At 39.5% G+C, this 24,322-nt stretch overlaps 1 protein-coding gene across 1 annotated transcript; it reads left to right on the top strand.

The window, feature by feature from the left end:
• Positions 1-2,147: 2,147 nt before the first annotated feature.
• On the top strand, positions 2,148-24,177 carry rspry1 (ring finger and SPRY domain containing 1). Its single transcript, XM_074631914.1, has 15 exons — positions 2,148-3,160; positions 3,959-4,583; positions 10,051-10,103; positions 12,468-12,580; positions 14,000-14,126; positions 14,542-14,600; positions 15,806-15,872; positions 16,855-16,986; positions 17,721-17,836; positions 18,055-18,198; positions 18,293-18,404; positions 18,686-18,788; positions 19,138-19,290; positions 20,660-20,764; positions 21,662-24,177. Exons 2-15 carry the CDS (start codon positions 4,183-4,185, stop codon positions 21,756-21,758), a joined length of 1,782 nt encoding a protein of 593 aa, XP_074488015.1. The 5' UTR covers positions 2,148-3,160; positions 3,959-4,182; the 3' UTR covers positions 21,759-24,177.
• The last annotated feature ends 145 nt before the right edge of the window (positions 24,178-24,322 follow it).

Raw genomic sequence — 24,322 nt, 5'->3', positions numbered from 1 at the left:
TCTCTGAGCGGTGCTCTCCTGCCGGATAAAGACAACCATTGTGAAGTGTTGAGTTGCTTTACTGCATTTGAAGGTAACTATATTAAATAGATAATTGGAGGGGTACAGTGGTGTTGATGCTTAAGTTAGCTATAGGTCGACAATTGGCTTAGTTAACTAACGATAACGTTACTTTAGCATCTAAACTTGCCATCTTTTCACTCAAGTTTTATCTAAATAGGTGTGACAATGTTTTCTTTTATTATAAAGTAGGACAACTTTTAGAATAGATACTCAAGTATAGCTACTCCAAGTGAAGCTTTATCAAAAGATGTTATTTAACTTCAAAGATGTTTGAGAAGCTCTGTGTGAATTGTGTCTTTGTTTATTACTTGTACGATGTTAAAGACTCATCAAATCCTTCCATGTAGGTCTGAGTAGGTCTACATATGTAGTTATCAGGTTATTTCATACATTTGGCCTACATGATGTTAATGCTGGTAAACAAATGGGTAATGGGTAAATTGTGTATTTGTTTATTACTTGCATGTTAAAGACTCATCCAATCCTTCCATAGGCCTAAGTAAATATTTCATTCTCATCACACACATTTATTTCATACATTTGGCCTATATGATGTTAATGTTGGTAATGGGTAAACAAAATGAGAGAGAACCTGTGCATCAATCAGTTTCACTGTAGACATCTATCCAAAAGTCATAATCTTGTACTAAAGCTGAGGTTTGTTGATTCTGATATCAGTTTCTTTTTGCAGGTGCTGCAAATATGTCAGCCTCTCGAGAACAGCAGGTAGAAAGTAGAAAAACATGTGTCAACCCTGGAAACCCAGTTTTCTCCTACATGATGACTGCAGCAATTAAAGATGTACTGCCAGCGCTGCGGGCTAAGCCCTTGAATCCATTGTACAGGACCACCTCCAGTGACTATGGTCATCTCTCTCCAACCTTTGAAAGCTCACCATGTTCTTTCCATCCTAAATCACAAAGATTCACTAAAGACCTGGGCAAGATGGGGATGTTTAGGGACAACTCCCTCAATACTGCCCTGGACCGAAGCAGGGTGTATGACTGTCCCAATTTACAGCACACCGTCTAAATGCATGATTGATTTCACGTAAGACTGTTCATTCTGTGGTATTTTTAATTCATGATAAGACTTACTTTAGAATAGACCACTCTTAAGTGAATCACTGTGAATAGAAAAATAATGCCTATGCAATGTATGCATAACCATCCTCTTTGATAATGAGCTAAGACCCTTTTATTACAGCATGTTAACAGGTCAGAGATTTGCTAAAATGGACCACAGCCTGGAACATGGACCTGGACCAATGCTACATGGAGTCCCCCAGCCCACCAACAGTTCCTCTCTGGTGTATTCACCTCATTCCTCGACCTAAAAGACCTTAACCTGGTCTTAATAAAAATGACTTTTTTGTTGACCAATAAACTGATTCTCAAAGTCCTTTTTTCACCATTCAGTGGCACAATACAGATTCACCTGATAAATTGAATCTCACTTTAAATTTCCTCCTACTGTAAAGTTAGAAAAACTTTATTGTCTGTCTTGGCAAGATAAGATCACATTTATTCTATATTGCATTGTTCTAGCACATCATGTGGGTTATATGATTCATATACAGTGTAGACTCAAATATTCAAAGTTATGACATCATGTATTTTATAGGTGCACTTTAAAATGGAAATATTCTACTTGTCTTGTGCATCATAGCCTACTGAGGTTTCTAAACTCAATGGCATGCCAATGTTTTTAGCCCCCTTGTTGTACAGCTGACTCCCAGAAAAGTTCCCCTTTGTCCCCTCATTTGTCTCTAGATAGTTCTCTTTTAATGGAAATTTTAGTGCTTTTAGTGCTTGTGAATTGTTTTTTTTTATCTCTATTTGTGTCTGCAACATTGTGTTCTTGCTGCTGACCGTCTTGGCCAGGTCTCCCTTGGAAAAGAGGTTCTTAATCTCAATGGGACTAACCTGGTTAAAAAAGGTTAAATACAAAAAAAAAAAAAAAAAGTATTTATATTATTATTATTATTATTATTAATAATTAATTAATTAATAATAATAATAATGATAATAATATATCTATTTTAGTATTTTTAATCATGTGACTTCTGATGATTGCGTTCAGGTACTCTGGGAAAATTTGGCTTCAAGTCATCTCGTCGCCTTCTGGCATTCACGTGCTTTCACCTAATGTTAGTTTTTGTTGGTATTTATTTACTTTTCTTCCATTCTACAATTGCAGTAGCACACTTGTAGACATTATTTCCGTTTTGTTAGAGTAGTATAATGTAACTATGCAACTTTACCATGTGCATTTTCATCTGATGTATTTTTTTTTATTGTTATAACTTGTTGCTTTTATTCTTGCTTCTTGACACCCTTTAAAACAGTATATACATGGTGCAGAAGATTCAGAAGGCTTTGTAATACATCATGAACAATGAACGAAAGAGAGGTAGATACCAAAAGGGGAAACCGCGGTCTTGGCTGTGTGTTGACGTTGTGTTCAACCGAAACCCTCCACCTCCAGCCAGCCGCGCCTCCGCAGCCACAGCAAGGCCTATAAAAGGAGGCTAGATCACACGTCATATATGTGGGGGTATTACACATGCGCAGGTGGAGCTAGCCTGCCCTCGCCGAAATTGAGCCAATCACAACGCACGACCGCAGCTTCAGCTACACTGCGCATGCGTCATACCCCGCTCCACAAGACCGTGACCAAGCCTCCTTTAATAGGCCTTCAGCCACAGCTGATGCTGGCCAACCCTTTAGCTGCGAACCGCTACGGAACTTAGCAACCAGCTAGCGGTGTAGCACCGTTACAATGTGTGCGAGCTGTTAGCTGAATGTGTGCCTGTGTTTAGAGTTCAGTAAAGGTGTGTTGAGGACTTTAGACGGGTCATGTAAACGTGCTGCTACACTAAACCGGCGTTTAGTTGAGTAGTTCCCTCGTAGTTGAGTGCTGCTCCCGTTAGCTGACTAGTAGTGACAGTAGAGGATCAGAGGAGTGTCACGTTAACCGGGGCTAACTGTTAGCTAGCTGGTTAGCTACAACACAACCTAGCTGGCTAGTTAGCTCTATTGTTTTGTTAACTACTTTCAGTCTGGCTCGACTGCTGTTTTTTTCAAGTGGTAGCAACGTAAGTATGTGTTTCTATTAACATTGAACCATTGTAGTTTACTAACGTTGTGTTGAGTGTGAGTTAGTGAGACTAATGTTACTGCTTGGTGGGTGGCTAGCTTACTAGCCAGCTATCTGATCATATCTTGTTTGTCAACAATACTAAAATGTCTCAAGGATTTGAGGACATGATGAGCTGTCTACTTACACATCACATCTCTAGATTGAAACAAGCTAACGTTAGACATCGTATTGTAGCTTTTGCTTGAGAGATAAATGGTTAAATGGTTGATTTTCGTTCTAGTTTTCACTATTTTATTGACATTTATCTCATGTGGTGTGTAATCTCATCTAGTTTCTATTAAAATTGAACCATTTGTATTTTACTAACGGCATGATTGAATGTGCGTTTGTAAGACTTGGTAATGTTACAATGCCTGCTTGGTGGGTGGCTAACTGATCATATCTTGTTTGTCAATAACACTAAAATGCCTCAGTGATTTTAGCGCATGATGAGCTGTCTTACTCACACATCACAACTCTAGATGTAAACAGCTAACATTAGACATCGTACTGTAGCTTTTTGCTTGAGAGATAAATGGTTAAATTGCCAATTTTCGTTCCAGTTTTCACTATCTTATTTATTTCAGGCTTGACATTTATCTCATGTGGTGTGTAATCTCATCTAGTTTGAAGCATTGCTGCTGGCAGAGCATGATCAGCTATGAAACAGTTAAATGTACTGCTCTGATGAGACTTAACTTAGGGGCAGAATTTCACTTTTTCTGTTCTGTTTTTGTTTGTGTTGCTTCCACAGCCACGCTAGCAGCCCTGGATGAAAGCTGGACCTGAGCCTTGGGCTGTCTATGATGTTCAGAGCTTTTTCCTTGCATCACCAGACCCCTTCTGGTCCATTTAACTAGACATTGTTACTCTCAAAACCAATCCCACATCTCTGCTTGGCAACAGTATGATCATTCACGCTGACCCCACCCAGCCCACTGGGACAAGAATACCCCGAAACCAAGCTCTCCAAATGATATGATAGTAGCCACCTGGATCACTTTTTGTGCTTGCAGGAGCCTTGCACGGGTTCTGCTCTTCCTTTCCTCCTCAAACTCCCTTCCTCCATTCTGGGAGACCTTTGCCAGTGTGGTCTCTGGCACTGGAACCATGGGTAACAGCTGTGTGTGCCGGGAGGATAGTGACTTGGAGGATCACCACCATGGGACGTCGAGGGCAACCCGAGGACAAGCTAGGCGGGTGGATCACGGTACAGGAGGTGTAGGTGTTGATGCCGGAGAGGCGCGGAGCAGTCGACCCAGGGACCCAGTCAGGCCGCCACGCCGAGGGCGAGGGCCCCATGAGCCAAGACGAAAGAAGCAGAATGTGGATGGCCTGGTGCTGGACACATTGGCTGTTATCAGGACACTAGTGGACAAGTAAGTCTAATAAGAGTAATGATATTATTAAGATACATATGATGATGGGAGGAAGAGTTAGAGTGCTCTTTCAATAATGGTTTCTGTTGTGAGTTCAGCCAACAAAAAATACTGTAGTCATTTACATGTAGATGCTTTAGTAGTAGTAATTAGATGTGGAGCAGCAAACGGGCAGCCACAGTGCCCTGGAAAACTAAATCAAGTTGTACTACAATATTTACTAGGTGTGGTTCGGCACATTTGGATCCCGTTCTTCGTATTTCATAAGTTGAGATATATATTAACATGAGGGCACTCCACAGTAGCTACCCATGAAACTCAAGCTCAGTCAGACTCATGCCCACTAGAATCAGAAAAATCCTAGATGTTGATGTCTTCCAGCAGAAGCATCACAAGATGTTGTTGTGTTGTCACAAACTTGCAAACATCGTATGCGTGACTTTTTCGAAAGAGTAGTGGGTACACAGTAAAGTCACGTCTTTTGAGTCCTGTGTCTCTTATTTGGAACAAACAGCACAGTACAATATTTTGTGCAGAAATCCCAGCAACACTTTACTTCATGTCCCTCTGATTAGCATTCATAAGCAACTTATAAACATTTAATAAATGGGTTTATAATGCACTATAATGTAGTTGTAAGCAGGTAAAAGTGTTTATTAATGTATTTGCCAACAATTAATAACTCCTTCTATGGGCACCCCTAAATGGAGGCTGCTGTAAAAACAAATAATAAATGGCAATATAATAAAACAGTTATAATTTACAAGTTCTAATTGTTGATAAATACTGTACTTGAATAAACACTTAAAATGTCCTTATAGCTGCGTACAGCTACATTGTAGTGTGTTATAAACCATTTATGAAATGTTATTATACTGTGTTTGTTTATAAATTTTAAATAGGGGGACTTAAAGCAACGCTACCGAAATCCCACAGGGAAAATCACAAAGGTTTTCTACTCTGTTTATTAGTGTTATTCAGGAAAACTAGCAATAATACAACATTAGAACCAAATTTTCTAAAATATAAAATGTTTTTCTAATTAATTTATCATTATATCTACAGTATAGTATTGTGGAGTGTGGTGGGAAGTACTGCAATGAATGCTGTTAGAGACTCTTATGATGTATTGTGTTGGCTAGATCTCACCTGTCTCGTTGACATTGCTAAGGGCATTAAACTTCACTGCGCCATCAAAAATATGTTTACGTTCATATCACCTTTTCATTCTTAGACTTTTTAACTGCAGATCACCAACAACAAGGTGAAACCGCTTCACAAATCACATTTCCTCCGTCTTTACCGGACGTAATCTTTTTTATGGTTAGTTGAAAGTAACTGGGGAATGTATTGTTCTTTTTCCAGGAAACCAGGATTTCTCACCATAAATGAAAGCTTATATTAAAATGCAAAACTGAAGACAATTCATGAATAAAAAGCAGTCATTTCACAAAATAGCCTTCCTCAAACATAGAAATGTAAAGGCTACAACTTTGACAAAAAGACAAATGTTTCTTTTTTCACCTGAACTAACAAAATACAACAAGCAGAAGTGTTCTCGTATCAGGACTTATCTTTATTATTTAATAGTTTTTCAAAAAAGGGTGCTCTGCAATTAGCTGGTTCTGTATCTTTCTGTGTATATGAGCAGACTGGAAAACCTTGCTCATCCTCCACAGAGGTGACTTGAATGGTATGAAATGTTCCAAGCAGCGGCCGCAGGTCTTTTACCTGTGGCTTCAAACAGGCAGAACTCCTTAGAGAGGACTTTGTGCAAGTCAGTTTCCTTTATGTTCTGCATTTCCTCTCTTGACGTAGCGATGACTTGCTGCAATGTTGTAGCAAGATTTGTGTTACCTGCGTAGATGCTGAAACGCTCTCTTCCTTATCCTCCTCTTCCTCTGAGCTATCATTCTCTTTGGAGAAAAGCTGTTCAGCGTGACCCTTTGGGGTTTTATCAGTTTCTTCAGCATGGGTTTGTTTGGCTTTGAGAACAAACTATGGGCAGGATAACTGTTATGATATAAAAAATGAAAATATGAATGTTGAAATAGGTATATGTAAATTATAGGTAGTGTAGTCTCCTCTGGTTGTCTGGTTATTAGGCTCGTCCTATTCGTAGCAGCAGCTAGAATGCCTAATTTTTCCTCAGACTAACTTAATAAGAAACCTTTTTCAGTCTCTTCGTCTTTCTCTCCATGAAGCTGGCCACTAGAGCATCTCTTATGTTCCGGCATAGTGTGGAGTAGTATTTCTTAAGTTCATCCCAACTCCCAAGTGCATCTTCACCAGCTTCAGTTTAAGCACAAATCAATTTTTCTGAGTATCTCCATTATATAATTTGAAATAATCTTGATTTATGTCAACCAGGGTCTTTGTCACAGCTCTGTGCAGCCACTCTAGATGACTGTTCTTTTGAGTACAACAATCCAGTTTCAGCTTGAGTTCCTTTCCAAACTTTTCTTTCACATACCCCTGTAGCTTTTCACTGGTTTGACCAATTGTGCAAATATGTGTTTATAAATTCTAGTTTGTAGTTAAAAGACACAGGCCACATTCTTCAACATGGCCTGTAAGTCATATGATCCTTTGATCTCCTCTTATCCAGCATATCCTCTGTCTGATCATGCCACTTGATGAACTGCCTGCATATTTTATTTCTCTTGTACAGATTTTTGTCTCCACTTCATTAACATTTATTCTAGCACAATTTTTCCACACTGTTGAATTGTAGTCTACACTTAAGCATGACTGGTACATAAAAACGTACATAAAGACCCAACTTTGTTAATTTATAACTGCATTTCAAGGTTGAGGTTCAGTATTTGTAGAAGTTAAAGGTCACCTATTATGCAAAATGCACTTTTCCATGTCTTTTAAACATCAATATCTGTCCCCAGTGTGTCTACAGGCCACCATAGTATCATAAAAGACCATCCTCTCTCTTTTTCTCCTCCTCCGTTTGTCCGGAAATGGGTGCAGAAAAAAAATTCGCTTTTTTCCTTGTATCTTGACGTCATTAGGGAATGCAAGTCACGTGAGGGTTTCCTGGTCGAACCAGAGAGAACCTTCAGTAGCTGACCCCGGCCCACAGCGCGTCACTGTCTCTCCTCCTCAACCTAACTTGAGCAAAGTAGCTCCCTACAGTTAGTCTGCAAGAACCAGCAGAACAGGCTTCATGTACTCCCATCATCTAAATATAACATGTTCATTCACAAAGGCTTTATGTAATTACACTGTTTAAACAGATGATATTTATATATTATATATATTTGATGTCATGCATGTAGCAGATTACAGGTAGTAAATAGTGACTTGTAAGCAACACAACACATTTCTGTTTCACAGTCAAACTTTATTTGAGTTGACAGATGACAATATTAATTATTCACAGCATTTGTAATCATCTCACCTGTTAGTTAGTTATGTTAACATGGTACAGGAGAAAGTCTTCAGCTCTGGTAAACTATGGTAAGCTAAGCTCCGGTGGTCTGTAGTCATGGTAACACAGAGACGGCTACTACTGTAAATAATATACCATTACTCTGATCTTCCATACATTTATCTTTTAGCAGAAATAATGAACTGACTACTGTTTCACATCTTCTATTTTCCACCCTGATGGTCGCTGTGTTTACACACCGTGTCATAGCGGTAGCATGTAGCTAACCCGTTAGCATGTAGCTACATGCTAACGGGTTAGCTACATGCTACCGGGTTAGCTTTGTATCTCCATGTAAACAGAGCCATCTGCTCTCAGCTGTCTGCTCTCCTCTGGGATGATTCTGTCGGTCATTTCTCACAGATGGATCTGTAAAGACAGACGTAAAACAGAGTGTATGTTTACGGTTTACAGAGTTGATGCATGAGGTAAACACTGAGCTAACTAACAGAGATATAAACAGTATTATTTACCTGAGAGAAACCGTCAGGAAAACCTGGAATCTGGACCGCAGATGTTCATCATGTGTCGCCGATTTCTGATCAGATTCCTCCGGTAACGTGCGCTGGGTGAAGTTTCTGGTTTATAAACTTTAAAGTGGTTTATAAACTTTATTCTAGCTGCTATCTCTCCACTCGTCTCTCTCTCTCTAGAGAGAGAGAGAGAGAAAGAGAGAGAGAGAGAGAGAGAGAGAGAGAGCGAGCGAGCTTCTCCGGGAGGGAGGGGGAGGGTGACGCTGTTGTTGAGGACGTTTGATTGACAGAAAACGCTGACCAATCAGAGCAGAGTGGGAGGAGACAGAGGCTACAGACACAGAAATCAGCACTTTTGGAAATGGGCTGAAACAGAGGTTATAGAGACATGCTGGAATGCATGATCTGATTGTTTTTTTGAAAAAAAACTTCAGAGACATGGTTTGGAGGTGTCTGAGACCTATAATAACTAGTTTAAATGGAGTATAATATGTGACCTTTAAGTAGGTAAATATTTGGTTGCATCTCATCTAATGTGACCATTTACAGATTATCTCTATTTTTATTATTGTACATTTAATATTTTGTGATGATTGTTGAGACTAAATGATACTATATAATTTGACGTTTTATAGCTTAAAGCATATTGTAGAAAGTGAGATTTCCTTGTCTTCTTTGATTATAAAGCAGGTCTATAGAAATACATAGATTATACAAAATATATAAATAAATATAAATAGTACATTTTCAATCCATGGAGAAATGCCTACAGCCCGTATTCAGAAACTGTGCTTTTAAATGAGCCGTCAGGACTTCTGTAAGGTTGTGATGTCGTAACTATACAGTCACCGGTAGAAGTCAGCATGATTTGGCACCAAATCCAGACTGCAAAAAATAGAAGAATGATGCAAGCACAACATACAAGTATGAACCTGAAAATGGTTGCAAGATACAGCAAAATATCACTTCATTATAATACTGATAAATATTACAGCTTGAACCACTGTCTTTTGAATACTTTTGCAGCCCTGTGTGAAACATGCATGTACATTTCCAAGAATTTCTTCACAGTTTGACTTGTAAGTGAAAGAAAATGAAGTTACAGCATTACTAAGTTGCGTCAGGAATCTGAGGATCAAGTTATGGCTGTCAAAACGAAAACAGTTTTCAGCTTGGGACGTGGCATGACAAGCAACAGTAATAGCAGCAGCATCAAAAACAACATCCACTGAAGTAAATCCTTTACGCTTGCCTTAACCTCTCCATGGGATAACATTACGGTCCATGTTAGCCATTACTGCAATCACAGAAGCACACAAAGGCATGAATAATTTGCTTATAATATTTCAGATGCTGTGATCACAGGGTCATAAAGACTTGATGTACTTGCTGGTTGAATACTCTTACTGAGAAGTACCACCTCCATTCATGCAACCAATGGACATAAATAAACACATATAGAATAGAATTTGTGATGTTAGGCTTTCAGGTGAAATGAGAAAAATGTGAGAAAGGCTGTTTTCACATTCTGTCCAAACTTTTGTTTTTTCAGTGACCAAGAGCCCCCTTACTCCATGATCACTTTGCACGAGATGGCAGAGACGGGTAAGGAAAAAATTTAAATACACATTCACACACTGGGCGTGGACTTATTAGACAGGACTTTGTCCAGTTAAAAAACTGGTACAGAATATAATAAGCAATGTGATACAAAAGCACTTTTCATGTGTTTGAAATGAGAGGATCAGAGGTTATAAAATGTGAAAAGGTAGAAACATCAGCTTTACTCAGAAATAGTAATTTGACCAGGTGGCTAATGTCTCAGCCCAACAAAACCATGTCTTGGTTGGCTCTTAGTCATGTGCACAATTCTTCAGAGGCCCTCTTCAGACCTGGTATTCACATGCGTCCTGAGTGATCGGATCACAAGTGGACAGCTCTAAGTACAGGTCTGAAGGCACTGAAGACGCATTGAGGATTCATTGAGATCCAATCACTTTGACCACATTCAGTACAGACTATCAGACTGGGCAGACTAAGTTCATTATTATCATACTGTTGGTGTTTTTTGTTCCGGTGCTTTGCACGGAGCTGACACCCACCCGCTCGCTCTCATCCCCGGCTCTCTGAAGATCTGTACCCTGCTGTTGCCTGGCAAGGGCAGCGGTGTCAGCAGCATGGAGGTCCCCGGGAACACCGGTACAATAACCTTATATTAATAAAATGTACCCGAATTTCCGAATATGTAGGACATTACTGACATTCTACTGACATTCATGTAATACTACGTCACAATATCTGCTGTTTTAGCCATGTGTTTACTATACGTTTATTTGCATATAGAGCGGGAAAGTGAGATCTGATCGCAAGTGGTCACTCAAGACGCATGTTGAGACGCATTCTAATACCAGGTGTGAACAGACGTACTTAAAGCTGTCCACTTGTGTTCGGATCACTCAGGACGCATGTTAATGCCGGGTCTGAGCAGGGCCATAGTTTCTTCAGGTTGAAATGAAGCTATCCACTGGACTGTAGCTGTACAGTTAAGGCGTTTCACAAATTATGCAGGGGATTTATCATTTCTACTGACTGGTGAGGAGTCCTAGGAATTTAAACAGGTCCCTTCTAAATATGCTGTCCCATCCCCCTCGGCCTGAGCTGGTGGGTTGTTTTTGAGAACTGCTGAGGCAGTGATATTACAGTAGCTTTGTAAGCAGCAGACAGTCGCAATCCTCTTCCTCTGTTCAGTGACATTTTTTCCCATTTATCCTCTTTGACACCTCAGTCAAACCACTCTGAATTGAAACACGTGTTGTTCAGAAGCAGGTCTAGCAGTACGCATATTTTGTTTAGGTTGAGCTGTGCTCTGTTGTTCAGAAGAAACACATGTACAAATCCTACACAAAGAAGATGGGTGGGTTTGAATGAGGTTGTAAAAGAGGCCATTTATGTCAAACTGGAGAAAGGTTCACTGAAGAGGGCTGCAACACCACCTGCCTGCTGCTTACAATCCTGCTGTAATATTGCTGTCTCAGCGTTTTCCAACACACCGGCCGGCCTTGCCCGGGGGGGACGTTACATCACCTGGGGAAGGGACATAGTCACGAGTTACACAACAGACATCATGTGTTGGTCACTACTTACATTATTACCCATGTCATGTAATCTGTAAAAATATGATCAAAATATTCTTCTATTTTGAATGTTCCTGATGGATATTTTTACTAGTTTGTGCAGCAACTTGTGAATAACGTATAATAGAGTTGCTGTATTCTTAGTTTGACTGACAGGTCTGATTCTTATTCAGGTTTGTGACTATTGGAAGTTTCATTTGATGTCTGCGTGTGTTTTTTGGTGCGTGTGTGTGTGTGTGTGCTTTCTTGTTCATATGGTGAATGACGCTCTCATTCTGTGTGTGTTTGTGTGTGTGCTTATGCGGTAGTCTTTGAATTCTTGTGTCTGCACATGTAATGTTTGATGCTCACAAGGCGTGGTGTTGTCATGTTGTTTGACAACAGCCAAGTTGGGTATTAGCTTGCAGACACTAAACCCTGAAGGCAACCAAGCAGCAAGTCAGTCAGTCAGCCAGCCAGTCACTTTCAGTTTGACATGTGCCATGATGTTACATTATTCATCAGCCAGTTGGCTGGGGCTCTTAGAAATGATAGTGTTGGAGAGAGCGAGTTTCTTATCGAGTCATCTAATGGACAGGAAATGGATGTTTTAGTCTTTATGATACATCTGATACTCATAATCCAGGAACCTGTCTCCCAGAGTGATTTCAGCACAGTTCCATTATCTTTGAGTTATCTGCTGTCATTGGCAATTCCTGTGTTTTTGCATGAAGTGTGCATTATTATAATGAAAGAACAAAAGCGACAGAGACAAAGGAGGGGAAACATCTGAATGGTTGGATAAATTCAATCTGTCGAGTCTCATTTCAATCTTCTCCTCTCTTCTCCCTCCCAGATGACGGTTGGCTGGAGGTTGTCCAGTCTCTGATTCGAGTGATCCCATTGGACGATCCGCTTGGCCCTGCAGTGATAACCCTTCTATTGGATGAGTGTCCCCTGCCCACCAAGGTCAGTTCCTTGTGCTTGTTTATAACACAGAGAGAATCACTTTGGGTAATAACTTTAAAATAATATGACCCGTAACCTTGAAATTTCATTCCCCAAAACTGACCAAAGCCTGAGGTGTAAAAGACATAATCTCAAGACTGACCCAGCCCTGTCTCCTCTGTTTGTGACTGCAGCTCTAATGCAAACCAGTCTTTGTCTTCCTCTTTCCCAAGACTTTTTTCTGTATGTTGGTGATTGTGTGTATGTATGTACACTGGGACAGAGCTAGAAATGTTGCCCCCCTTGATTAGTGAATTGCTGTGATTCTGATTTTTTTTTTTCACCTCAAGGAACTGTCTTGTAACTTCAACACATGTATTTTGGCCTCTGCTTTCCACCCCCTCTCTCCCACACCACCTCCTTTTTCCCCTTTGGACAAATAAAATCTGTTTAGAACCCCCTGCCTCCCGGTCCAAAGTAACCTGAGGACAAAGGACACACTATGACACTCTGAACAGTATGAACTCTGTACTCTACCCAATATGCTCCACCTAACAAAACATAATATTTTGCAGGTTTAAATTCTAAAATGTAAAGCTTTAAACACACAGCAGCTATAAAAAGGAAAAGAAAATGGGTAACACACCTGCATGTAGTGCTTATAAGTAGCCCTGGCTGGACTCAAACTGTCAGTATGAAACTGCTGGCATTGCAGCTCAACTGCTGGATGATATTGTCTGATCCTGGTTCTGCTGCATCAGGGACATTGTGTCACTGTTAAAGGAACAGTGTGTAGCATTTAAGGGAATCTATTGGCAGAAATGAAATATAATATTAAAAGGTATGATTTCTTTAGTGTATAATCACCTTAAAATAAGAATTGTTGTGTTTTTGTTACCTTAGAATGAGCCGTTTATATCTACATACAGATATGTAGATATAAGGTTCTCTCCACAGAGCCATCCGCCATGTTTCTACAGTAGCCCAGAACGAACAAACCAAACACTGGCTCTAGATAGGGCCATTCGCGTTTTCACGTTTACGCGTTGGCCACTGTAGTTGTCCTACACGCCTTTCGGTTGGTTGCAATCTGCAAACTCACCACTAGATGCCGCCAGATCTTACACACTGCACCTTTAATAAAGTAAATACAATTTTGACTTGTGGTGTGCTTTCTCCAGCTGTTTCTCTAGCGAATCACGGCCACTAATAGTGTGTGTATGCTCACCACTGTATTTTGCCCACACTTGCCTTTAATACTTTGTATCCTGACCACTTTTGGGGCATTTTCCCTCGCAATCATGTATGGATTTGGGGACACTGTGATTGAAAATTGTATGTTTAATCCCTCCATCCTCTGCAGCTTCTGTATTGTTTGGTAGAAACTGTGTGTGTGTGTGTGACTTTCATAAGAGTAACTGCTCCATCTCCTCTCTCCAGGATGCTCTCCAGAAACTGTCTGACATGTTGAGTCTGAGTTCGGCTGTAGCACGACAGGACGCTCTCAACCCTGCTAAACACAGAAACACCACAGCTGTCCTGGGATGCCTGGCAGAGAAACTGGCTGGTACAGTCTACATTTACACTAGACATACTTTTAATTCTTGAGTCAATAGTCTGGCTCTACACTGCTTCCATTGGCATGTTACTTGTTTGCTATGCACTTGTAGACATTCAAGTTCAATGCAAACAACTGATTACAACTTAGGTTTGTTTGGGGGTAATTTTTTACTATTTTTGCTACTTAACCAGAGTAAGACAGTCATGGATGCTGTTTTATATGTCTTAATGTGCAGTTTGGGGGTAGATTGGATGGTCAGATTAAACTATTTTAGCTCAGTCACTCAATTATTCTTCAAGAATCAAGAAGCAGCTCCTCTCAAAGTCAGGAAAACACATTCACTTTCTGAACACTGAGGTTTAAATACATTTTCCTCTTGGTATTGACCTGTTAACACAATTTCTTTCCATTTCTTCTTTAGGTCCGGCTAGTATTGGATTGTTGAGCCCTGGAACCCTTGAGTACCTTCTAGAGAGTCTGGTGAGCAAACACACACACTCACACACCCTTGTGGTGGCAGTCTGCATGTCTATGATTCATTTTGTGGAAAGGTGTAACATTAAAATAGCTTCTTTTTTTTTTATTTATGGTATGTTAATCCATGGATGTTGCTTTTGGGAGGGTCATCAATTTTCTTGTGATGCCTCTGCAATCAAGCTACTTTTTTTTATACAAAAAGCCAAACAAAAACAATGCTTTTGTATCTTGCTGCATTCAAAGATTGGATGAGATGCTGACTTTGTAAATACGGTACTAAGGGTGCTTTCACATTATTTTACGTTTACTGCGTTCACAACTGCCCAAACGAACCGCACCAGGGTTTGAACCGCTCCAGAGTTCAATTAAAGCGGGCTAAATGTTGGCTTGTGAAAGTGCCCTAAGACATCAGTATGCTTAAAATGAAAGTATGATTGGAAGTCCAACCATGTCAGACAGCCAGGGTGGTAGTTTTTACAAATGAGTTTGGCATTTGTAAAATCATTTGATGTCCAACCAGGAGTTTCTCTATTCACTCTATTACTACTTTTCAAATTGTTTGGGTTATGTATCAGATAAGAACCTCACTGTCTTCTACCAATCCACTCTCATTCATGTGCTTTGTCAGAACTAAAAGGAAGTCAATTTTAAAATTGATGTGTTTCATACTGATCCAACAAAAAGCAATAAAAAACATCCAAATGTTGACAACTTTAGTGGAAAAATGCTCTGCAGATGCTTCTCAGGAAAAGCCTTTCAGTTCTGCCTTTGACAATGTCCATGTGATATGAAGTAGTTGCATCAAGTGGAGGAATTTGGATAGAAAGAAGAAGAATGAGTAAGGAAAACATGTTTTGTAGATACATTTTAATGAACATGACCGTCAATGACATCCAAATCACGAGGGAGCTAAAAGATGTATGCAGGCGAATGATCTAAGTAGAGTTCATCCTGGAAGGAAGACATAGTGATGGTTTCGCAGTCAGTGAAGTGACATTGTGACATGTCAGTTACAAAACTCTCAACCACCTTTGTTTCATCCAACGTCTGTCCTGGGAAGCATGCTCACTGTGAATTAATAACAGAAGGCATAGTTATATGAGATGTGTATTGTTATTGTATGTTTGCATGAACGAAAATATTCAAAACAATAACCTGAAAAAGAGCACAGACTGATGATCATTTCTTTTCTGTAAATCTCCCTCCAGAGCTCTGAGGCCCACCCTACTGTCATGCTGTTTGCTCTCATCGCTTTGGAGAAGTTCTCCCAGACCAGTAGGTTCACTCACTGTATTTTAAGGCCTGTTCATATTAAGGATTCATGATGAGATCGGTGCAAACTGGTGACTTCCTTACAAAAGAATATCAAGATGAGACAGAAAGTGACCTTATCAAAGGAATGCTATGACAACAGGCATGTCCCGAGTCTCAGCTTCTGCTTTCTACAACTTCCTTGTTGGTGGTTTGTTTGTTTTTGCATATGAAATATTATACTGTGAGGTAGAGTAACAGATGTGCTGTTCTTCAACAGTTTCTCCTGTTTATTTCCAAATCATTATATGAATTGCTGATTGGTTGCAAATACATTGTGATGCTGAAGCATTTTAATACTCTAAACTAAAACTCTCCACACGCAACTATCAATTAAATTAAGAATCGAGTTTTCTACAGATTATTCCATCGATTAATCGAGTAATTGGACAAAGAATACTTTTGCTTTATTAAGGAGCAACAGTAAATTTACAAAAAATAATATCTTAAAATTAACAACTTATTGGTTTCCTTTTTTAGAAAAATCAACATGCCTGTTTAAATTGCCTACAGTAATATCTGTCAAACCTGAACCCATTTAGTACATTTACATGCCATATTACATTCTGAGTTTTAGATAAAACATTTTCTGAAATGCAAACAAAGAAATTTAAAATCAAACAAGGATTAAACAGAGCGTCAATGTTTTTTTAGTAATTGAATTACTGGAGTTACTCGAGGAATCGTTTCAGTCCTAGTCCCCACCAGCCAACTGCCTCCATCAGCTTTGATTAAATTGCTGCAACTTTTTTCTATAATTTTTTACGCCAGCTTGTTGGGAATTTTTTGAACTGGCCTTTACACTTATTCCGAACGTTGCCTCTCCTACATAGGCCTTTTTAAAGACGTATTCCACTGAAGCCACTTTCATCTCTGACACAGATTTATTTTGAGATTTGTTAGACTGTTTTAACACACATGCTCTGGTGCATCTTCTTGCCCTCAGGTGAGAACAAACTGACAGTGTCTGAGTCGTGCATTAGCAATCGACTCGCTGTCCTGGAGTCGTGGGCAGAGCATATTGACTACCTGAAGAGGCAGGTTGGATTCTGCTCACAGTGGAGCCTCGACAACCTGTGTGAGTAATACCATGTTTTCAATGTTTGTGTAGGATCACATGCTACAATCTCTTTAATTAGGCTTTCGTGAATGTGAGTCACTGAAGAAAGAAATGTGATAATTAGGACTGTCAAAGTTAACGCAAATTTGTTTTACTGCTACTAATTTCTCAGTTTTAAAGCTAGAGTGAAGATACTGGCATCATATGAAACTAAAAAAGCTAAGGAATCCATTACGCTACATTTTGGCGAAGAAAAATGGGAATGGCCATTTTCAAAGGGGTCCCTTGACCTGTGACCTCAATATATGTGAATGAAAATGGGTTCTCCCCTTTACAGACACGCCCACTTTATAATAATTTCATGCAGTTTTGGGTCAAGTCAGCACACTGACACCTGTTGTTGCCTGTTAGACATGAGTTTGCCATGTTGTGATTTGAGCATATTTTTGTAAGCTAAATGCAGTACCTGTGAGGGTTTCTGGACAATATTTGTCATTGTTATGTGTTGTTAATTGATTTCCAGTAATAAATGTATACATACATTTGCATAAAGCAAGCATATTTACCCACTCCCATGTTGATAAGACTATTTAATGCTTGACAAATCTCCCTTTAAGGTACATTTTGAACGGATAAAAAATGTGTGATTAATTTGGAATTAATCATGGATAATCATGCGATTAATCGCGATTAAATATTTTAATCGATTAACAGCCCTAGTGAAAATGTTTCCTCTGTCATCCTCCGTCCAGTCCTAAAGGAGGGTCGTCAGTTCACCTACGAGAAGGTCAACCTCGCCAATATCAACGCCATGCTCAACAGCAACGACGTCAGCGAGTACCTCAAGATCTCCCCTACTGGACTAGAGGTTAGTTTGTGTTTAGTTTATGAGAATAGGCACATATGGCAGCATTTATGGATGTACATTTGATCAGTAACAGATCCACTCCTTCTGGAAATTATGCCTTCTCCAACATTGAGACTTTAATACTTTATACCCATTAGTCTTATATACTGTAAATGTTTTTCACAAGTATATATGCAATCTAATCTATGAATGTTTTCTCTTTTTGCTCCCCTCTTCAGGCACGATGCGATGCCTCGTCCTTTGAGAGCGTGCGTTGTACATTCTGCGTGGATTCAGGCGTTTGGTACTATGAGGTGACGGTGATTACATCAGGCGTGATGCAAATCGGATGGGCCACTAAGGACAGCAAGTTCCTCAACCATGTACTCATCTTCATTGTCTGCACTGTTCAGCTTTTCCACATTCTGTTTTTATGCAGTCGCACAATTTAGCTTTTCGTACATGTGTGTGTTACAGGAGGGTTACGGGATAGGAGACGACGAATACTCATGTGCGTATGATGGCTGCAGGCAGCTCATCTGGTACAACGCTCGCAGTAAACCTCACTCTCACCCCTGCTGGAAGGAGGGTATGCACTACACACACAGACTTTTGTTTCTCAACCATATACTTGAAAGAAGTTTGTTGTCAGTCTGAACAGTAGAAGCAAGGGGATACCACGCTGTAAATGTCAGGCTCGTTTAGAAATTGCTTTGTTTTTAGCATCTCTGGATTGTTTTGTGATTTTTAGCACCCACACGCTGCTGTCACAGCCAGCATTCAGGCTCTTATTTACCTCCCACATGGAGTGATAATAGCAATAAAAGCATGCCAAGACTTTATTCTTCTGTGTGTGTGTGGCCTGTTAAGGAGATGCCATCGGCTTCCTGTTGGACCTCAGCAAGAAGCAGATGATCTTCTATCTGAATGGACATCAGCTGCCGCCAGAGAAACAGGTCTTCTCCTCAGCCACGTAAGCCCACACACACAGTCCCCTCCTTAATATCTGTCACTTTTGTGTTTATACTTTTTGTCCAATGGTTGTTCTCCCTCATACACTTCTTTCCTCTCTCTTTCTGTCCTTCCCTTTTCCCTCTCTCCTTCCGTTCCTTCCTTCCTTCCTTCCTTCCTTCCTTCCTTCCTTCCTTCCTTCCTTCCTTCCTTCCTTCCTTCCTTCCTTCCTTCCTTCCTTCCTTCCTTCCTTCCTTCCTTCCTTCCTTCCTTCCTTCCTTCCTTCCCTCTTTCCTGTGTATTTCACTCTTCTTTCTTCTGTCCCTTTCTTAAATTAACCCCTATCTTTCCTTCACCTCTGTGTCCGTCAGGTCCGGTTTCTTTGCAGCAGCCAGCTTTATGTCATACCAGCAGTGCGAGTTTAACTTTGGGGCCAAGCCTTTCCGTCATCCACCTTCTGTCAAGTTCAGCACCTTCAACGATTTCGCTGCACTGCTGCCCAGTGAAAAGATCATCCTACCCAGGTAAAAAATTAAGCTGATCCTAAAACAGACTACAGTCTGAGAATTTGGAAAGGTGGCAATCTGTTGTCTTGCCCAGCCGTCCCCTGACTAGTGAATCACTTGTTTGCACACAGCGGCCAACATGTAGGTATGGCATGATACAAACATGACTCATCTTTTGGGGTTGCTCCAGTGTACATAGAGCATTTTCATCACTCTTTAATTTGTTGGCTACATTAAAGCAGCTCTTTAGACTTCTTTGTAAATTTAATGACCAGTTAAAGGAACAGAGCAATATTTGTACAAGATATGGTCACTTTATCACATTTACAGTCTAATGTTCTACAGTGCAACAGACTCTGGTCTTGTGGCAGGTACACACTGTTCAGTTTAGGGTTTCCAGTAAATTGTGCCAGTGACCCAGGATCCACAATACTCTGTCAGTGGAACACCAAATTAAATGTACAATTGATAGTACTTACTACGCAGGAGTTTGACGAGACAAGATGCCATTTGAAGGGTCTACCAGCTTGTACTAAATAACATCTTTGTTGAGCTTAAAATTATCATATTTTGTCAGAAAGTTGTTGACTCAACTCTATAGCAATCCTGTGTAACAACACAACCGGGAACATTACCGTAGCTGAATCAAGACCTCTCTGACACAGTGTCAACAAAAACTGAACATTATAATCTGGACAAAAATATTAGAATTACAAAAATATTATTGGATCAAACAGGTGTACTTGTTATTGACACAAGCCAAAAAGTAGCTTGAAAATGTATTCACATTTTGAGCTTTGTCTTGAGTATACAATTAGTGCAAACTGGCTGAAGAACGGTGGAATAAGTAAGAAAATAAAAAATAGCTAATCAAATGGCTAGCCAACCCACATCTTAACCGCACGTTATGGGACCACTCGTTCCTGCTCTTGCCACCGACATCTGCAGCATGATCTGTTGGCCAGCTGTCCCACAGCACACCTGTAATGTATACACACAGTGAACAAATTAATGTTAGATTCATAAATTAGCATGAACACAGGAATGTTGGGCTCTGTTAGAAGCTTGGTAAAATAACAGTAGTGTGCTTTTAAGTTCATCATCACTCACCTGCATCCTGTATTTGGACGCTAAATTATCAAAGCTTTGCAGTTTTGTTATTTTATTTGCCATAAAAGAAGTTATTTACATGAATAGAAGCAAGAGCCAAGTGTCATATGCTTGAATTCAGACTTGCCACAGCGCAAATACATCATGTCGATCTGCTGTGCCAAGTTGTCTTCACTATATACAGAAGATAACAGCTTTAAATACCTGTCTGTAACTGGGAATATTGATCTGTTTTTGTGTGTGTTTGCTTGTTTGTTTATTTGTGTGTGTTTCACAGACACCGGCGTCTGGCCTTACTAAAGCAGGTTAGCATCAGAGACAACTGCTGCACGCTGTGTTGTGACGTCATGGCTGACACGGAGCTGCGGCCCTGTGGACATGGGTATGTTTGCATCTGGTGTGAACAAACGGAGCTTGAAAGTCCCAAACTATTGAAACGGTGTAAATATAATTAGGGCTGTCAAAGTTAACGCTGTAACGCACATTCGTTTTAATGGCACTAATTTCTTTAATGTATTAACGCAATTTGCAGTTTTTAAGTTGTAGCTGTATCAGTTTTAAAGCTAGAGTGAAGATACTGGTATCATATGAAACTACAATCCATCGCTACTAACCATGTCATGCTAGCTTATTGGAAAGGAGCACTAAATAACGCTCCAAACTTGCGCTAAATTTTGGCTATTTTCAAAGGAGACCCTTAACCTCCTGACCTCAAGATATGTGAATAAAAATGGGTTCTGTGGGTACCCTCGAGTCTCCCCTTTACATGCCCACTTTATGATAATCGCATGCAGTTTTGGGCAAGACATAGTCAAGTCAGCACACTGACACACTGACAGCTGACACCCACATTTGAGCATATTATTTTATGCTAAATGCAGTACCTGTGAGGGTTTCTGGACAATATTTGTCATTGTTTTGTGTTGTTATATAGTATATAAAATAAAAATATAATATATATATATATATATATATATATATATATATACTATAAATAAAATATATATAGTATATAGATTTGCATAGAATAGGCATATTTGCCCACTCCAATGTTGATAAGAGTATTAAATACTTTACAAATCTTTAAGGTACATTTTGAACAGATACAAAATGTGAGATTAATTTGTGATTAATCGTGATTAAATAATTTAATCGATTGACAGCCCTAAATATAATATATTGTAGGTCAAAAATATTTGGATAAAATATCTTTGAGAGCAACATTTTCTATGAATGTATAATAAAGTCATCCTTTATGTTTTCTCCCATCCTCCTCCAGTGGTATGTGTATGGAGTGTGCCTTACAGTTAGAGACGTGTCCCCTGTGCCGCCAGGACATCCAGACCCGCGTCAGACTCATTGCACATGTCTCCTGACAAACCTCCTGCCCCTTCTCCAGCAAGGAGAGACACACAAGCCCTACAGCCTCGTCCTCCTCATCTAATCCCCTCTCACCCAGCAGGGCTGAGAGGACGGTGCCACTGTGTTGTGATGATAATAGAACTGTGACTTCTTGTAAGAGGAGGCGACGGTGGAGGGGCGGAGAAAAGAAAAAGAGGAGATGAGAGGAGGGAAATGTAAACCACAGCTGGATCCCCAGGAGATATCTCCCATTTACCTACATTCTCCTCTTTTGTATCCTTCTGACAACTCACTGCAGAAGCTGGGCCAAGAATCGTCAACTTTCTACCAACAGTGTGTATTTCAGACAGAAAGAGCAGAAGTGAGGAGCAGAAACAGTTTAACAAGATTACAGACAGAACCAACCCTGCAAGCCCTTGCGTAGAGTTATCAGACATCCTCCCTATGATATGAGGATCCGACTGCGCTTTCAGCCCAGAGGCTACTACTATTTAATCCCATTATTGTCATGTACACGTCTGCAGATCTGAAAGGGCTGGATAGCAGAAAAGAACACGGCCTGTTTTACAGTATTAAACCCGAGGTACAGATACATTTGAGGTGAATCTCACTTTCATGTTTTTGGGTATAGACATGGGAGTTATGGTGTTCTCGAGCTAGCATTTTCATTCCCTTTTCTCAAGGTTATACCAACCTCTATCCTTTGGTCAGCTTCATTGTCTCTACTGACTGATCACCCACTGGTAGGGTTTGCCATTTGGAAAAAAGGACTCATTGGGTAAAATATCAGATTTTGTTCTTGATGTCAGAAAGCTTTAAAGTTGCAGAAATTATTCCAAGAGTTGAGTTTTCGGATTTGGTTTACAAATGTTAATAATTCGCTGTGACGCCGCAGAGAACGTTAATGACAAAATTCTTGTTCTACAACCAGTAAAACCTACTTGAATCTGTATTAGAAGTTAAACTCGGCTGACCCTGCTGCTTTTTGTGCTTTATTGTCTTTGCTCAGATGTTGATATTTCCTCAGTCTCAGTCATGTATGTAATAACCACAACAAATACATACTTGGAGATTAGAATTTACAGAATTTTAATCTGTAAATGAAATCAGATGTTTCCTCCCCAGTTATAAGTGCTTATGTTTGAAGAGCCAGTGAGGGGGAAGTATACAATTGAATTTCCACCGCCACCTTCTGAATTAATCTGGGATTGCTTGATTGGTGCTAACAATTTAGCAACAACCTTGTAATGCAGCTCCACCATGAGTCAGGCTCAATTGAGGGGCAGCATAAGCATAATGTCTTAATTTTTGTTTGTAATGACAAACACATGCGTCTGTATTAAGACGACTATTTCCAATCCTCAAAGTGTGATCTAATTTTGTATTATAAATGATGGTGAACGCTGATGTAGAAAGTTGAGAGGTACAACAGGTTTTGTTATTGACAGTGTTGTATTAGCCGATAAGTAAATTGCTTAAAACAAATGTGAAATGTTTAAGTGAATCGTTTCCCCTCAATATCAGTTTACTAAATATCCCAGGGTCATTTTTAAGATGTTGTCATTTTGGGTCTGATTTGGCAGTGAAATATTTGACATGAATTAGCAAAGAAACTACCCACAACACAGTGACGTGACCTGAAGAGTGTGGGCTTCATTACAGAATATAGTATGTATTTATGTTTCACTTGCTACAAATCACAGCATACAGATTTATCTTGTCAAAACAAGTTTGTCATATTGGAAGCGTATCTTCCAATGTATCTTTCAGACTGAGTAAAATGTGGTTTCCCTCTTTGTGCTTTATATAACATATGCACATCTCTCTGCTCTCATTTAGCCATTTCTCCATCTTTCTCCCTCTGTCTTTATAAGAACCTCATGTTTTTTGTCTTTCTGTTTATCCTTTACTTGAAGCATCTCTGGGTTGAGTGACTGACATTTGTATTTCGGAAACAGGTGACGAAATGAGAGATTGTGATTCAAGATCAATTCTTATTGTACAATAATAATTAAACAAAAGTCAATGACATTTCAAATTATCACACTGAATATTTTTGAATTTATTTTGGTCAAATTGTTTATGAAAGAGTGACTACTCCACTAAATTGCATGAACATGATCTATAAAATTCAGACTATACTGGAAATATTTCTAAATGGTAACATGCATCTCTCAGTAGAACAAAAGACTGGTCTGGTCACTGTTTGCTATCTTGTATATCCTGGAGCACCTTATACTGTACATGCAGGTGGGAGAAGTTATACGTTTGTCTCTACAGTTGGAGATGAAGTTCAAGATTGTAAAGACTAAGTTGTGGGTTGTATTTAAAACATCTATAAAGGAATTTTGCCTCAGAGTTCCCAAAGATGTGATTGAAGAATTGTTGTTTCCTGGATTGTGATATTTGTAATAAATGTATGTTCATGTGATATTTTTTTTGGTATGACTGAGTGGTGCTTATTTACATCTCAAATCTTCTTGTCTTGAGAGATAATTTAACACCTCGTTTAGAATTTCAATTGTAAACAAAATGTGTAGACATTAATTACTAAATATATATACAGTATATATATAGT

The sequence above is a fragment of the Sebastes fasciatus genome, chromosome 4, assembly GCF_043250625.1.
Source record: "Sebastes fasciatus isolate fSebFas1 chromosome 4, fSebFas1.pri, whole genome shotgun sequence".
NCBI classification, from domain to species: Eukaryota; Metazoa; Chordata; class Actinopteri; order Perciformes; family Sebastidae; genus Sebastes; species Sebastes fasciatus.
This window is presented reverse-complemented; position numbering and strand designations above follow the sequence as displayed.

Excerpts from the sequence above, each read along its gene's own strand:
- rspry1 (XM_074631914.1), top strand. The coding sequence starts at position 4,183 with ATGATAGTAGCCACCTGGATCACTTTTTGTGCTTGCAGGAGCCTTGCA. Across the intron at positions 17,837-18,054 it reads TCTCCCCTACTGGACTAGAG|GCACGATGCGATGCCTCGTC; the intron begins GTTAGTTTGTGT and ends TCCCCTCTTCAG. Across the intron at positions 18,789-19,137 it reads CAGGTCTTCTCCTCAGCCAC|GTCCGGTTTCTTTGCAGCAG; the intron begins GTAAGCCCACAC and ends TGTGTCCGTCAG.